Source organism: Nelumbo nucifera, chromosome 2 (assembly GCF_055504915.1).
Source record: "Nelumbo nucifera cultivar China Antique chromosome 2, China Antique-T2T, whole genome shotgun sequence".
In the NCBI taxonomy this organism is placed as follows: domain Eukaryota; kingdom Viridiplantae; phylum Streptophyta; class Magnoliopsida; order Proteales; family Nelumbonaceae; genus Nelumbo; species Nelumbo nucifera.
Window position 1 is genome coordinate 20,178,120 of NC_142650.1, and position 15,984 is coordinate 20,194,103.

General features: G+C 37.1%; 1 protein-coding gene across 2 annotated transcripts in view; it reads left to right on the forward strand.

Annotated features, from left to right (window-relative positions):
- The first annotated feature begins 661 nt into the window (after nt 1-661).
- The window catches only part of LOC104595086 (ABC transporter G family member 3-like), a 48,929-nt gene continuing 33,606 nt past the window's right edge, over nt 662-15,984 (forward strand). Inside the window, exons 1-3 of one of the 2 annotated variants that reach the window (XM_010255666.3) lie at nt 662-935; nt 1,357-2,026; nt 2,140-2,219. In XM_010255666.3, the coding sequence (XP_010253968.1) occupies nt 1,558-2,026; nt 2,140-2,219 (549 nt within the window). In that variant the 5' untranslated portion in view covers nt 662-935; nt 1,357-1,557. Of the gene's footprint in view, nt 949-1,356; nt 2,027-2,139; nt 2,220-15,984 lie in introns of both variants that reach the window. The other variant, XM_019197383.2, reaches the window with a different exon arrangement.

Sequence of the window (15,984 nt, forward strand, 5' to 3'; positions counted from 1 at the left end):
CCTAAGTAAAACTTTGAAAAGTAGAGATAAATTTTAAATATGAAAATACAATAAGAGAATTTACTGAGAAAGATATGATAGCTTCCTTTAATGTAGGGGTGCAATTTTTCCAAGTTAGGATTAAGATTTTGCCAAATTTTAATAAGCCCAACTTAAAACCCGAACCCAACATAATGTAAACTGTTAACTCGGACCAATCCAATTCACACTCCTATTTCAATGTGACCCAAGAAAAAATTGTTGACAAAAAATGTTAATATACTTAAAATGCATGTAATAATCTAAACTTATTAAGCTTTACCAAAACAAAATACTGGGAAGCTTCTACTGTACTTGATACTATTTTATATTACAACATGGGCGCAATGGAATATTTCCAATCCAGCTGTAGGGTCCCACCAGATAGAACAAAACATTGGCTCTCTTTCCTCCGTGACATATATCTGTGCCTGTGGTGAATTTGTGATAACCATTGGATTGGAGCATTTTGCTATTTACGTAGACAACTATGGATGATGGAGCTTCGTAACCAAAATAGAAGATTCCAATCTGATGTTTCTATTTAGCAAGAGAGTCCACCCAAAGTCCAAGGCCGTAGATCCTGATTCCACTTCCTTCGTGACAAGATGGGAACAAAAAGAAGGCAAAATCACGTCAAACCGGGAAAAGCGAGTCAAAAAAAGATCCCCAATAAACAACGCCAGGTCGTCAACACAGTTAACACTCGTTACGCTCTCCCTCCCAAAATAGTCAAGGCTCAGGACTCAAGACTCAGGACCCCTAAATTTGACACTCAGCTCAGCTCCTACCTTGTAACCCAGATCCAGCCATCCAAGTTCTCTCTCTCGCTCATGCATTCTCTTACAACACTGTACTTCTTCAATTCTTTCTATCTTTTGCAGCCTTAGAGAAGAAATCATTACAATAGCATTGGAGTAAGATTCGAATGTCGGTTTCATTTCTTTTATTATTATTATTATTTGCTTGTTCATTGTTTTTATTTTTCTCTGTATGGTTTTAGCCTTTTAGGGTTTTGGGGTTAATTTGAAGAGAAATGGAGTGGGTGTCTTTTCGTGTTCGCCCTTAAATACGGTTAATGCTAGATATTGTTTAAAACGTGTATGGAGCTATGAGTATCAGAAATGTTGATGAAAGAGTTCCAATCAAGCAGAATTTTTAGGCTGTAACGGTTTCCATGCTTTTATGTGAAGGGCTGGTTCCAGAGTAAACGATGCGAACATGAATATATGAGAACGAGATAAATTATTGTTCTTATTGTTTTTGGTATTGCGAGAAGTTCTTTTTTTCCCTTGCTTCCTTTCTTCTTCGCTAATTCTAGTTTCGCATTTTGTGCAGGTTCGGTTACTTACTCTGCTAGATAGTGATCTGGTATGCTGGAAAGTTGGTTAGAAGAAGCTAGGAACTAAAAGTCTAAATTAATTTTACTACGAAGTTTTTTAGGTTGATTAATGGGAAGGATCAAATCTATATTGGGTTTTATTGATTTCATGTTAGAAAGTTAATAACTGAGTTGCAAGATTGGGTCTTTGGACAAGAATGGAAGAAATACAGTCACAGTCCGATCACTATAGATCGTCTTCTTCATCAGCTAGTAGTCCTGCAAGTAGGGTACCCTCAAGTAACTTTTTCTATTTGCGGAAACCTGGCTCTCTAGGACAACCCATTTCATTTGAGGATTCACCTGAGTGGGATGACACTGAAATTGATGTGCGGGTGGAGGAAGGAGGGGACTCTATCCATGCTGCAACTACAGCCTCTCCTTCTCTTTCGAAGCTTAATAGTGGGTCACTGCCATCCCCTCCATTGCCTGATGGATCAGTTTTTGCAAGAAAAATTGCGGGAGCTTCGGTTGTGTGGAAGGACTTAACAGTTACAATTAGGGGAAAGAGGAAATACTCTGAAAAGGTCGTGAAGAGTTCAAATGGTTATGCTTTGCCCGGGACACTTACAGTGATCATGGGACCTGCCAAATCTGGGAAGTCCACTCTGCTAAGGGCGATTGCAGGTTCATTTGATTTCCCTCAACTGCATGTTACTTGAGTGTTTGAATATGCGTTTTTTGCCTTTTTTGTTATTAGCTCTAAAACAGAAACGGTGTTTGTCTGATGTTCATTTCAGGAAGATTGCATGAACCAAGTAAAGTGTATGGGGAAGTGTTTTTTAATGGGGCAAAATCTCACTTGCCATATGGTGCCTACGTAAGTTCTTGCTTTCAATCATGTTAATTGTGATATCTTTTCTTACTACGTTCACTCTATGCATATGAGCTTTTGTTGCCTTAGTTGCCTTATCCATTTTGTATACATTTCCACTTGTAATGAACCGATTATTCTCATGTTGCTTTTAAGCTTCCATTTATCAATGCCATGCTTAAGGGTGGATTCAAGATTTACCTTTTTTATTTTTTAAGCATCAGCATACCAAATCTAAACTTAGAGAGGTAACAGAAATTTTTGGACAACTTCAGATAACCAATAAACAAACCTGAAGCCAAAACACTGATGTAAGCCAAAAATGAAGGAAATTAAATGGTTATCTGAAATTGCTACTTTATGGTGTTTGGTTGCATTCCTAAAAAATAATAGCTGATTGTAGGAAAATGATATTGATTCTAATTTTCAATGCCATTTTCCAAAAGGAGATTGATTCTCTCAACTCTTATCTTGCAACATTCATATTTCTCAACTATTTAGGCTTGTTTTCCTTCCAAACTAAGAAAAACACCAAAAAATCAGGAATATAATTTATTTTCCTATTGAATATCATCTTCCAGGGAAATCATTGATTTTCCTTTGTCTTGCATGCAAACAAACACAACCTTAATGCATTTTCACTTTATCATAAAGAAAGAAATCAAGAACAAAAAATGGTCAAAAGGGAATGGAAATTCCATTTTCCTCATAAAATAACTGATGCAAAACATAAGAAGAATGTACTATCTAATCAATAATGAATATGAACATGGTGAAGCACTCTAAGGGGAATCATAGTGTATCTCTTTCACTACTTTCAAGATCATCACTTTTTGGATGTTGGGAAGAATCCTTTTCTATGAGGCATCATAGGGAATGGGAACGGGATGACAAGATACTAGGTGACAAGGTGCTGTTTTCTCATTAGTGCATAGGTGCCACCTAGGCACCAGTTATGCAGTGTTTTTTTGACAAATTGAACTTATTAATTTATTGGGAACTATACTATCCATATTGACATGCCCGGTGATTTAAAAGGCGCACCTCGCCTAGGTCCTAGGCGCACCCCTTTCAAAAGGCGCACACTTGGTGTGCACCTGATGCGCTTTGCGCCTCAGCCCAGGCATGTGCCTTTTTAAAATTTTGCGCTTTTTGCTTTTTTTTTGAATCTAATAGACTGTCGACCACGCCCCTTGAGGCAAGCCAGAACAAGTCTATATTAGGGTCTGAAATTCTTAGAACCCCCCATTTGCTAATGTTGTTCATTCATTCATTGCAATAAAATATCTTCTTAAAAGACAATGAAAGTTATAAAATCATTATTTTTTATGTGAGAAATAAGAATTTCAGACCCTAACATAGACTTATTCGGGCTTGACTCGAGGGACATGGTACAAAGGCGACTCATAGAATCAAGAATGCAATATGTTTTACATCACATTAGCTACTTGAAGCAATGCAATTAAGGAAAAAAAGAGATTGTGGGTTTTACATGCTTGAAAATGCTTTATATGTTTGCTTTTTTTTAAAAAAATTTCACTTGAATACACTTTACATGTTATGTTTATGTATTTTAATTTTAGATAATAGGTTTTTTAAAACATTTATTTTACAATTTAAGTTTATATTTTTTATTAACATTATGTTTAATATTTTTTGATTTTTTTTAAATTTGTTGGCATTTTCTTAAATTTCTGACTTTTGTTTTTGATATTTTAGCCTTTTTTTGTAATTTTGCGCCTTGCTTAAAAAGGCGCGCGCCTCACCTTGCACCTTAGGCGCAAATTGGCCCTTGCGCTTTTAAAACACTGGACATGCCACATGTTTTCATTTTCTTATTATTTTGTATTGACAAATATTAAAAGAATTAAACGAAAACCAATAATAATGGATTTTTCATATATAGACACATGGCATCATTTTAAATCATAAATTTCAATATTCCATGTGCACAATATAATAAATTCCATTCAGCAAAGTAGCAATCATATCTAAAATCATGAATTTTTATTTAGGTCCAAGCAAATAAGTCAATATTTATAGTGAATCCCAGCAAATGAGCTTTGCAAAACATTAAATGAGTGCTAGAAATGCGAATGCTAAGAATGAAGCTATTTGTAGGAACCTAGAAGTAGCTCCAATAGGTGATAAAATGAGAGTAGACTAAGATGGTTTGGTCACGTGATAAAAGACCACCAACAGCTCCAGTAGTCTGGTTAGAACAAGTGATTTTTTACAAGTTGAAGGGGATAGAACAGCTAGGGGTAGACCAAAACGGACATGGGTAGAAGCAACAAGAAATGATTTAAGCACCAATAATTTAACAGTGGATATGGCTTTAAATAGAACAGTTTGGTGAAATGAGATTTATGTAGCCGACCCCATATAGTTGGGAAAATGATGACTGACAGAAATGATGATGGAATACGTATGTCTGAAAAATGAATGGCAAAATGCGTATGCTGAGATGGATCAGTGGAAAAACTAGAAAGGATAGGGTTAGAAATAAGCCATTTGAAGGAAACTAGAGTGACTCTAAGGCCTCATTCGTTTTTTGGGAAGTGGGGGTGGCTAAGTTGGTAGGTCCCACGGAAAAGAAATAAACCCATGTTTATTTTTTGGTATTAGTGGGCCCCATGAAAGAGAACGATTCCCGAGCTTCTCATTTACTTGGGGAAGTAATACTCTCCTCAGACTTGGGTAAATTACTTACCCATGCACACCGAAAATCACTAATACGTGATGGGACAATATTATCCCTTCAACAATGTCACTTTTTGGGATAAATCGGTCATTGTACACCTTTACTTGGGAATAAAAGAACACTGATAAGTGCTCTTATCTGGATAAGTGTTTTCCAAGAAACACTTGCCCGAATAAGTGCATTTACCTAGGTAAGTCATTTACCGAGATGTGAATGAGGCCTAATATGTAATAAAATGAGATAAAGTTGACTTAGATGGTTTGGTCAGTGTATAGATAGAAGACCATCAACAGTACCTGCGGGAAGTGATCTGTTGAAAGTTGAATGGGCTAGAAGGGCTAGGGGTGGACATAAAAGGACATGGGTCGAAGTAGTAAGAAATGATTAAAGTGTTCATGACTTAACAATGGGTATGACATTACATAGAAAGGAATGGCTAACAGGATTCTTGTAGCCAACCCCATATAGTTGGGATAAGGGTTGGATGCAGCATTGTATAGGTGTATAACACATATGATAAGGTTCATAGTTTCATACTTAATGCCTTGCACTTTTCCTTGCCTAGGAAGGTGCTGGACATTATGCAAAAGAAGGCATGGTACTAAGGCGTCCCTAGAACATGTGTTGTCGCCTAGGTGTCACCTTGATAACTAAGGTATGGTTTTGTGATGCTTTCTTCTATAGACTATAGAGTTTTGAGATGGTGAAGACAACAACCTAAATATCTTTCTAGAAGTCTGAGAGAGAAAGTCTTAATGCTTTTTTTGGGGCATAAGTGGTATGGTATAATTGAATTGTCATCAAGAAAGTATGGGTTAAAGTTGATGGACATGATGAGAATGAATGATGTGGAGGTGGAGGGAGATTGTGAAACCTTAATCTGCTGGAACCTGGATGAGAAGACAATAAGAGATCCCTTGGAAATTTAGGCTGATGGTTAGGCAGGCACAACTTCTGGGCATCAACTTGAATAGTTCATTCAAATGGGTACCAAGAAGGTTTCTAAAGACATGATAATCCAAATAAAGTGGATTAGGAGATCTGCAAATAGCATGGCGGATGGGTTAGCTAAACAAGGAATTCAGAGACAATCCATGTTTTGCTCTGTTTTGTAAATATTGGAAGTGATTTTGGGCTTGTTCTTTTCCCACAACTCCTTGTTGTACTCCTTATAATTAATAAATCATTTTTGTGTTGCTGATAAAAAAAAGGGTACCAAGAAGCACAAATGCTTTGGCAGACTCTTTAACAAGGGCAGGGGTTGCAAGGGATCAAATGGAGTGGGAATGCCCAGGGCTGGGTTGTAATTTGTAACAGATTAGTTCATTTTTGTTTGTCTCCATGTTTTTAGGAGCTTTAATTGTAATCTTTTGTCCTGCTAGGCTGCTACCCACCTTGGTGGGTAGTAAGGAGGTTAGATTTAATGAAATACTACTGCTATTTATAAAAAAAATTATCATCAATAAAGCATGAAAGGAATAGGTGTGTTGCCCCTGTACAACAAGATGTTATACAAGGGACCTATTTAACCTCCAAAAAGAAAATATTGAAAACTTATCTAAAATGTGTATAGAAGGCTTAAGAAAAGAGGTAGGAGTAGTTTCCCTAAACTCGTTGTCAATAGATACAAGGGCAAATTTCTTAAAGTACCCCTATGGTTTAGGAAATTGACTAACTCTACCCTTACTGTTTACATATTGTCTTAAAGTACCCTTAAGTTTTCTGACAATTGTCTAGAACCTCCCTTGCTGTTAATTTTCCGTCACACTCCATTCACATGTGACATCACGCGGCTGATATATTTTTAAAAATTCCTAAAATACCCTTGTATGGTGTCGGTGTCAAACTGTTCCTATTGATTTTTCAATGTTAATCTAAAGTTCAAATGATAATACAATGGAATTCAAATGATTTCTCTGCTGGAATGGACCTACAGTCCAAGGGCTTCATGCCCTAGAAGAGCTATCCCTGACAAACCCTTTTTACCTCCTGCTGCCGAAGCCCAAAAACAAAGCTCTTTGTTCCATGCAGGCCCTCTGTTCCATTTTTCCTCACGTAATTTTGATTGTCTCAATTTCCCATCCAAAAAAGAAAAAAAACGATGAAAACAGTAAGGTTCTCGTGGCTTATTCGCTGAGAACACATTGATCATTGATGAGCTACCGCAAACCAGGGAGCCAAAACAACACAGCCAACTGTATACAGATCAAAATACACTTATCTTTTTTTTTTTTTTTTCATCTTTGGATTATATTTCACATTTCTTCTTAGTAACGGAACCCTTGAGGTCCTTAAATCATTACCTCCCTCAAAACTGCCCAAATCCACGACTAAGGGAGGTAGAAAGTGGATATTGTGTGTCATGATTTAAGAATAGAACCGTACAAATTCAAACTCAATCATAATACTTGGCATATACCGAGAGAATCTGAATCTTTGCTTTTGCCGACTGCTTTACTGCTCTCAGAGCCCATATCAATTGGCTTTTAGCCATAAGCCCATAATCTGCACCATTTAATTGATCATTTGATCTCAAAGAAGATAACTCAAAAAGAAACTACATTCATCTTCATTAATTAATTTCTAGGAAGATCGAATCGGAGAACGAATGCTTCAACCCTGCGATGTTCAAGCTGAAACCGGGACTAACAGAGAGTTCCTCCAAGGCAAATGGTGATCTTGTCCTGGAAATCACCAAACAGAATCATAACATTTATCCGAAAAGTATACAATCACAAAGAGATCGAAAATCGAAACCCTAGTTTTGTTACACTAGTTAATTTCCACATTTCGCTTTGTCTTCTTGAAAATTTTCATTAGTTGGGTTTTATTTTGAAAATTTGAAGAATAATGAAGGGTAAATTTGACATTTTGTTTTTCTCCATTAGTGCTTAATGACTATGTCAATTGTCAGAAAACTTAGGGGTACTTTAAGACAATATGCAAACAGTAAGGGTAAAGTTAGTCAATTTCTTAAACCATAGGGGTACTTTAAGAAATTTGCCCAAGATAAAAACCACAGTGCCTACAACCTTCCTCAAGACAGCTTCCCTTAGGTTTGTATATGTTTTTTTGAATCCCTTGTATTTCACTTTACCAAAAAAAAGCAGGAAAAAAGAACATCAAAAGAAAACACACTTCAACTTTGCCTACCAATGCTCTCATCTCTAAGTAAAAAGGAGTTTTTCAACTCCTTTGCCAACTTGAAGATGGGTTTAGTTATGGTTCATTCCAATGCAGGGAGCAATGAAGCTAAACTTTGATGGATGTTCTACTAGAAAATCCAGGACTATCAAGCATAATGGGAGCTTTTAGAATTTGTGGAGATAAAACCATCATGTTTTATTTGAGCCCAATTGGAATAAGATCTGCATTTAGAACATATAACTTGGCTCTTCTCGGGGTCTATAGACTGATATGCTCCCTGAGAATGGACAGCATTGGGATTGAAGGTGATTCTCAGGTTGTTATTGGAGTCACCTCAAGGCCTCAACCTCCATTTTGTCATATCCAAGGGAATGTGCAAGCAGAACCTTATTTTTTCTCATAATAAAAGAAAAATCATTAAAAGTAAAAAAAGAAAGAGAATACAGAAGAGAGGTTACAAGCTATCACCCAAGAAAAGGAAACACCAACTTCACAACAACAAAAGTCACTGAAACAACAGAATGAAAACTCCAACCGAACAAGACCAACCCGACCTTCTACAAAGCACCAACTTTCAACACCCAAATCTTTGATACCCACCTGACTCCAACTAAACAAAACAAAACACAAAATAAAAATCCACAACTACTCTCCCTCAAGCAATTCCTTCTCCCCATCAATACTCTCATCCCAAATCTTTCCACCTTCTCCTACTACATTCTTTCTCAAGCACTCTTCCCTCCTTGACTCGAACTCTTCAATGGCTTTCCTAGCAAATGTTTCACCACCCAAAAAGAACATACCAAGCTTTTTACCCACTTCCATTTTTTTTTTCAATAATTTTCTTAATTTCCATGCATGCTTCCTTCTTCCCTACTTCATCTATGATATGCCAACCACATTTCCTGTATTATCATCCCAATCCTTTCTTTTTATCTTGATACAAATGAACAAAATTAGTTTCCGAGCTAAAAGAGTCAGGAGGCTTAGCTTCATTTGAAACCTTTGAAGTTGACAATTTTGGCTTTCCTCCCTTTTTGAGGTATACCTTCTTCTAGTGTTTTGTTGCCCCTACTCCAATCAAACCTCATTTCAGGTGGGAATCCTTTCTTTTTATCTTGATACAAATGAACAAAATTAGTTTCCGAGCTAAAAGAGTCAGGAGGCTTAGCTTCATTTGAAACCTTTGAAGTTGACAATTTTGGCTTTCCTCCCTTTTTGAGGTATACCTTCTTCTAGTGTTTTGTTGCCCCTACTCCAATCAAACCTCATTTCAGGCGGGAGAAAATTCTAGTGACGTGAACAATGCGCGAGTTGAATGAGCAACGATTCTTCTTAGGGCTCTCCCCTTCACCAACCACTTCCTCTCTCTCTTCTGCCTTCCTCCTTCGCTCCAAATCACTACCTAACTTACCAACCACCACTTCCTCAAAAGAAGAGGAGAAACCCGAAGATGATTTGTCCACATGAAGAGACCAATATCGTCTGCCGTAACTTTCTTAGACGCATCTTCACTTTCAGCAACCTTTGACCTAGCATCTTTATCAAGATCACTGCCCTCTGTCCCATCCCTTTGCCCAATCTCCACCCTTTCTTGTCCCTCCATAGGATCAAACACCCGGGTTGTTATTTGAGGCATGATAGGGCGACAAGAATCTATGGATCATCATCCTTCTGAAAAACTTAAGCACCAACGTCCTTATTCGACCCACCACTTTCTTTGTTGATGGTAGGGGTGTCAATCGACCGATTTTGGTTTGGATCCAATCTGATTCAAACCTTATCAAATCGGGTTTGGACGGTACATTATAATTATTGGATTGGGCCACTCCAAAATAAATTGGTCCGTATTCTTATTGGTTTGAATTAGACCCAAACCAAATTTCCAATAATCCGATCACAAGGCCAAACCCTTGTCCAATTTGAAATCAATCAAAACTGAAAACAGTATAAAATCACTTTTATGAAAGTACTTTTACGAAAGCACTTTTATGAAAACATTTTTATAAAAGCACTTTTATAAAAGTACTTTTATGAAAAGTATTTTTACAAAAGCACTTTTATAAAATACTTCTACAAAATCACTTTTACAAAAGTACTTTTATGAAAGCACTTTTAGGAAAGCACTTTTACAAAAGTACTTTTACACGAAAGCACTTTTATGAAATCACTTTTACACGAAAGCACTTTTACAAAAAAACTTTTTTGGAAGTACTTTTATGAAATCACTTTTAGAAAATCACTTTTACGAAAGCACTTTTATGGAAGCACTCTTAGAAAATCACTTTTATGAAAGAACTTATACGAAAGCACTTTTACGAAAGTACTTTTATAAAAACACTTCTACGAAAGTACTTTTTTAAAAGTATTTTTACAAAAGCGCTTCTATAAAAGTGCTTTTATAAAAGTTAATGGAAGCACTTTTTGAAAAGTGCTTTTATAGAAGTACTTTTCCAAAGTACTTTTCGAAATTACTTTTATAAAAACACTTCTACGTAAGTACTTTTATAAAAACACTTTTACAGAAGTCCTTTTATAAAAATACTTCTATGAAAGCACTTTTATGAATGTACTTTTATAAAAGTACTTTTACAAAAACACTTCTACAAAAGTACTTTTATAAGTCTATGGAAGTACTTTTCGAAAAGTGCTTTTAGAAAAGTACTTTTATAAAAGCATAGTTTTCAAGGCGCCAAGGCGAACCTAGGCAACAGGGGAGCGCTTAGTTGCTTGGTCGCCTAGGTGTCGCTTAATGTCTAAAAGAAAAATAAAATAAAAATGGGATGAACCCCAATTTTTGTCGTTGAAATAGAAATACAGAAGGGCAGATCCCCTATCTTTCTTCCAGGAAAAGAAATAGACCCCTATTTTTTATTCCAGAAGAAGAAGAAGTGAGGAGGAAAGAAGAAGGGACGGAGCCCCTGTTTTTGTTCCCAAAAAAAAAGAAAAAGAAGGCGCGGAGCTCCTGTTTTTGTTCCAAAAAAAGAAAAAGAAGAAGGGGCGGAGCCCCTGTTTTTTGTTCCAGAAGAAGAAGGAGAGGAGGAGGAAAAAAGAAGGGGCGGAGCCCTTGTTTTTGTTCCAGAAGAAGAACGAAAAGCCATACCTTCTGCGATCAATTTGCCTTTCTTCTTCAAAGACATAGAACTTGGAATTTGACGAGGATATCTCTTGAACTTGTCTTCGAAAAGCCATACCTTCTCAGAACCCACCTTCGTATATTTTATCTATCATAAACCTTAGAAAGATAAGAAATTAATAAAAAATTATGATAATATGAAAGAAATAAAATAATGATTCGGTGCATCATGTCTATATTTATATTATAGACTTACAAAATATAAAAAAATTACATGTTATAGATACATCAAATGGCGTTTGGGCGAGGCGAGATACAAAAAGTGCCTACTTGCGAAGTATTTTCAATAAAGTGCTTTTTGTAAAAGCACTTTTATGAAAATATTTTTATGAAAGTACTTTTACAAAAGTGCTTTTTCAATGCTAAAAGTGCTTTTATATAATTTTTGATATTTTATTCGGTTTGGATTATCTCCAATTCAATCCATTTACATTTTAATGGATTGGATTGGATTTGGTTTGTATTGGATTTGGACTGGATTGGGTCCAGTCCATTTATAAGTGGACTCACATTGGACTGGATTGGGTTGGACCAAATCCATCCAATTGACACCTCTGGTTGATGGCTCTTGGAGGGTGACTAGTTGGAAATCCATTGTGATCAAAAGTAGCACCTTCACCTTTCTCAATAACTGTCTCAATCAGTCTCTTAAGAGCTCCTTCATATTTGGTAATTACGCAAATCCAACAATCTTCCCTTCCCCTGTTCCCTTTGAAAGCAAATTTCCTCCTTGATATCCCACTCTTTCTAGCCTTTGATGCTTTTGAAGATGAAACGACTCCTCTTATCAATTGGCAACTTGGAAGGCCAGGTATTGGCATTGACCTTTTTGGGTTTGCGTTTTTTTTTTTTTTTAAATAAGTTCTTGCTTGAAGCTTTGCTCACCCTCATCCCCCAAGATGTCCCTTCGGATTCAAGACCTGCGTGTGTCTCACTTTCCTTGTCCACACCCTCCCTCTTATCTAACTAATAGTACGTGTCCCATTGCATCCTTTTCAACTCCAAAACTGCCCACTGCCAATAACTGCCGGCCCACCCTTGAACCAGAGTTGGAAATTGAAGAGGCCTTACTTAAATCATAACTCTTCCTCTCTCCCCAAAATCTATTGTCCTCGGGATCCTCTACGCCATTCTCAAGACAAAAAATTTCACCTGAAATATGAAAAATGACCTCATCTTCAACCTCCAGGCCCTCGTTATCGAAGCGATTGTTCATCTTTCCACTTGACTTAACTGTCTCTCTAAACTTCTTTTGCGGTAACAGAGACTCAACCCACCTTCGCGGATAGGAACCTTCAACAACCAATCTCAACTTGTAGCTCTCTCCAACATATGGAAGGGTAAAAAATGAAGGACCGAATGATTCAACAAAAAAAAAAAATGAAGGACCAAATGAATCTCACGCACATCGACCAAGATACGAGCCGTAGAGAGGTTTCTCCAGGAAGTCGTTCTACAATCAACAAATCTGAAACTCCTGCAAGCATCTCCCACTGCTTTGAATGTTTGAAAATTCTAGGCATTTAACAAAATGCCATATACGTTGATCCAAACCAAAGGACTCCATTTCCTAAGCCTCAATTTGGGAGAGCAAAACATATTTTGTTTTTGGTCCAAAGTCTCATTTTCTTGATCAACATTATCAAATATAAACAAGAACAAGCTTGCGTTCAGTTTTCTAACCTGGAAAGCTGAATTTGGTATCCATACTTTAGTCAGTCTAGCTCTTACAAAAAGTCCTCGTCAGGATCGAAATTGACAAAACACCTGACCAGACATCTTTCTAGTAACTTCAAAGACAAAAATGCCATCCTTCATATTCACAATCACCTCCACCTTATACCAGGAGGGCTTGGATTCCCCGATGAACATCCATCAAAATTCAGCTTGATTGAATTGGAAAAGTGGGGCATTTAGTGCTGTATGGGAGATGTCTCTTTCTGGTTGATGATCTCACTTAGATGAATTTGATAGGGGTGATTGTATTGGTATATTGGGGGCTATCCCCTTAGGATTCTCATCGCTTCATGTTGTAACCAAACATTATTCCTTTTTTCCTATTTCTTTGTTCTTTTGGGATTTTCCATGCATACCCTTTTACCAGATGTAGACAAACTTTTGCATCTCGGCAAATCATTTAGGTGGGTAAATGCACTTTTCTAGGCAAGTGTTTCTTGGGAATCACTTACCCGGATAAGTGCACTTTCTAGCGTTCTTTTATTCCCCAAGTAAAGTTGTACAATGACTGTTTTATCCAAAAAAGTGACATTATTGAAGGGACAATATTGTCCCATCATGTATTAGCAATTTTCCGTGCGGATGGGTAAGTTATTTACCCAAGTCTCAAGAGGGTATTACTTGCTTAGGTGAATGAGCCGCTCGGGAATCATTCTTTTCCGTGGGGCCCACTAACACCGAAATACCAATGTGGATTTATTTCTTTTCCGTGTGACCCACCAACTTACCCGCCCCCACTTCCCAGAAAATGAATGAAGCCTTATGGATAATGGAAAAAATAATAACAGAGGGAAAGAATTCTTAAACCTGAATGTTTTAGACCTATCAAATTGGTATGAAACATTTCCAAATGTGTTATCTAGAAGAATATGGATTTGATATCACTATTGTTCCCCACAAAGTGTTATTGTTCAAAAAAGAAAATAAAAATAGAGATGATCATTAATACCTTCCTACTTTATCCTATTATTGATTCGATACTTCTCATTTTTTTGTAGCAAATAAATTTATGGAGGAAATTTTGATGACATGTGGCATTCTGAAGAATTGATTTGAAGAAACGCATGACCACATGGACTTGGATTCTCTATGGAAATTAGTTTAGGCAAAAAGTGGAGATATTGGATTAGAGGATGCATTTCCTTTTGTTGTTTCTCAGGTGGTAATAGTGTGGCTTTTAAACCTGGGTGCTGTCATTTGGGGCTACAGAGACCTCCTTAAAAAAGTGAAGTGGCTAACTAGTAATATGAGAGTTGATGTTAAATGGGTAAGCAAGTCGGTAAATACTATGGCTGATTCTTTGGCCAAACAAGGGGTTTCTAGGGAAGGTCTCTTTTGTGCTACCTTGTAACTTGTTCTAGTGAGTTGGAAAAATTAACTAGTATGGAGAGGTCGCATTTCGTGCCTCTCCTTGGGAAGCTTGTACTTTCTTATCTTTGGTGACTAATAAAATTCATTCAATTATCAAAAAAAGGAGGGGAAGGGAAGGGAAGAACCCCCTTTCAGATGGTGTTATGCATCATCATTCTTCTTTATTCAAGACATCTTTCATCAAACAGAAATAAGAACAAAAGCTCCTGCATTTAGCTAGTGTTATGCATCCTCATTTTTCTCAATACAAAACATCCTTCATAAAAAAGAACGAAGAATAAAAACTGCTCCTCCTTCCTGTTTCTTCTTCATCTTCATCTTCTTCTGCTTCTTCTTCTTCTTCTCCTCCTCCTCCTCTCGAGGAGGCTTACGCTTCATTGTGCTCAAGAGGCTTATGCCTCTTGTATTCTGAACTACTCTTCATGGCTTTAGGTAGTAGAATGCCGTAGGTCATGATTCCACATTTTAAAACATTGGACGAGGCTTGGATGATGGTGAATTCTTCTTTGGGTGGGTAGGTTAGAAGGGGGGTTATGGAATTTTGCGATATTGTGCTAGAGAAGTTTGCCAAGGCTTATCCTCTTGGAAGAGAAACAAAGGCCTTTGCTCAAATATTTGTCCTGCCTATCCAGGGTCTTGTGAGAGAAACTATACTTTTATTTTTCGATAATTGTGAGAGAAACTATACTTCATTTATTTTCTTGTTTTTTTCCTGTTCGGGGTAGGGGAGTGGTTTGTTGTTAGGATCATAGTAATCAAAGCAGCTTTGGCTAATCTTTGGGGTGGCCATCCTTAGGGCTTGCACCTTAACTGTAAGCCCTGAGTTGTGAGGCTTATGCTCAATGAGATGGCATTATTTCATAAAAACATGAAGTTGTCTGAGACTAAGTGTAGGTATGCAATAAAAATTCTACAATTTTATATGAGAATGCATAGATGGATTACTGATTATATAAAAAGGACTAAAGAGTAGTAGGAGCTCCCAATTAGAAAGCTTTCAATGTAAATAGAAAGCTAAAATGGGTGTTTCAAACCCTAAATATTATCATCGTCGTTAGGAAGCTTTTAAGACTACAACTGTGGTCTTTTTTTATTGCATATCTACTCTTATTATACTTTACCTTTCAGAAAACATCATCATCATCATTTTTTTTTTGATAGGAACAGTAACTTTCATTAGCTTAAAAGTAAAAATACAACTGTCACCAACAGGGATAAAGGTGACCCCTAAATCAAATTACAAAACAGCCAAAGCAAAGACTCCCGATTTACACCTTGCTTTGCTAGATTATCAGCTAAAGCAATTGCTGACCTCCTAGTCCATTTAACATGTGCACCCAGCTCCCTTGTGAGGCTCAATAATTCCCTTACAGGTTGTCTAAGGGACCACGTTCCCAAACTATTTGTTTGCAGCCAGCCTACTACTAATTTCGAGTCTCCCTCCACTTCTAACTGTTGAATGCCCAATTGTTTAGCCAATCTGAGCCCCCCTGAAGGAGGGCCATCATTTCTGCTCTAAGTGAATCCCCCACCCCTTTTGGGCCAGAATACATGGCCAGGATTCTTCCTCCTGCATCTCTAAACACACCCTCAATTCCCGAGGGTCCAGGGTTCCCAACAGAGCTGCCATCAAAATTTAGTTTCACAACACACTGCAGAGGAGGAGACCAAACTGC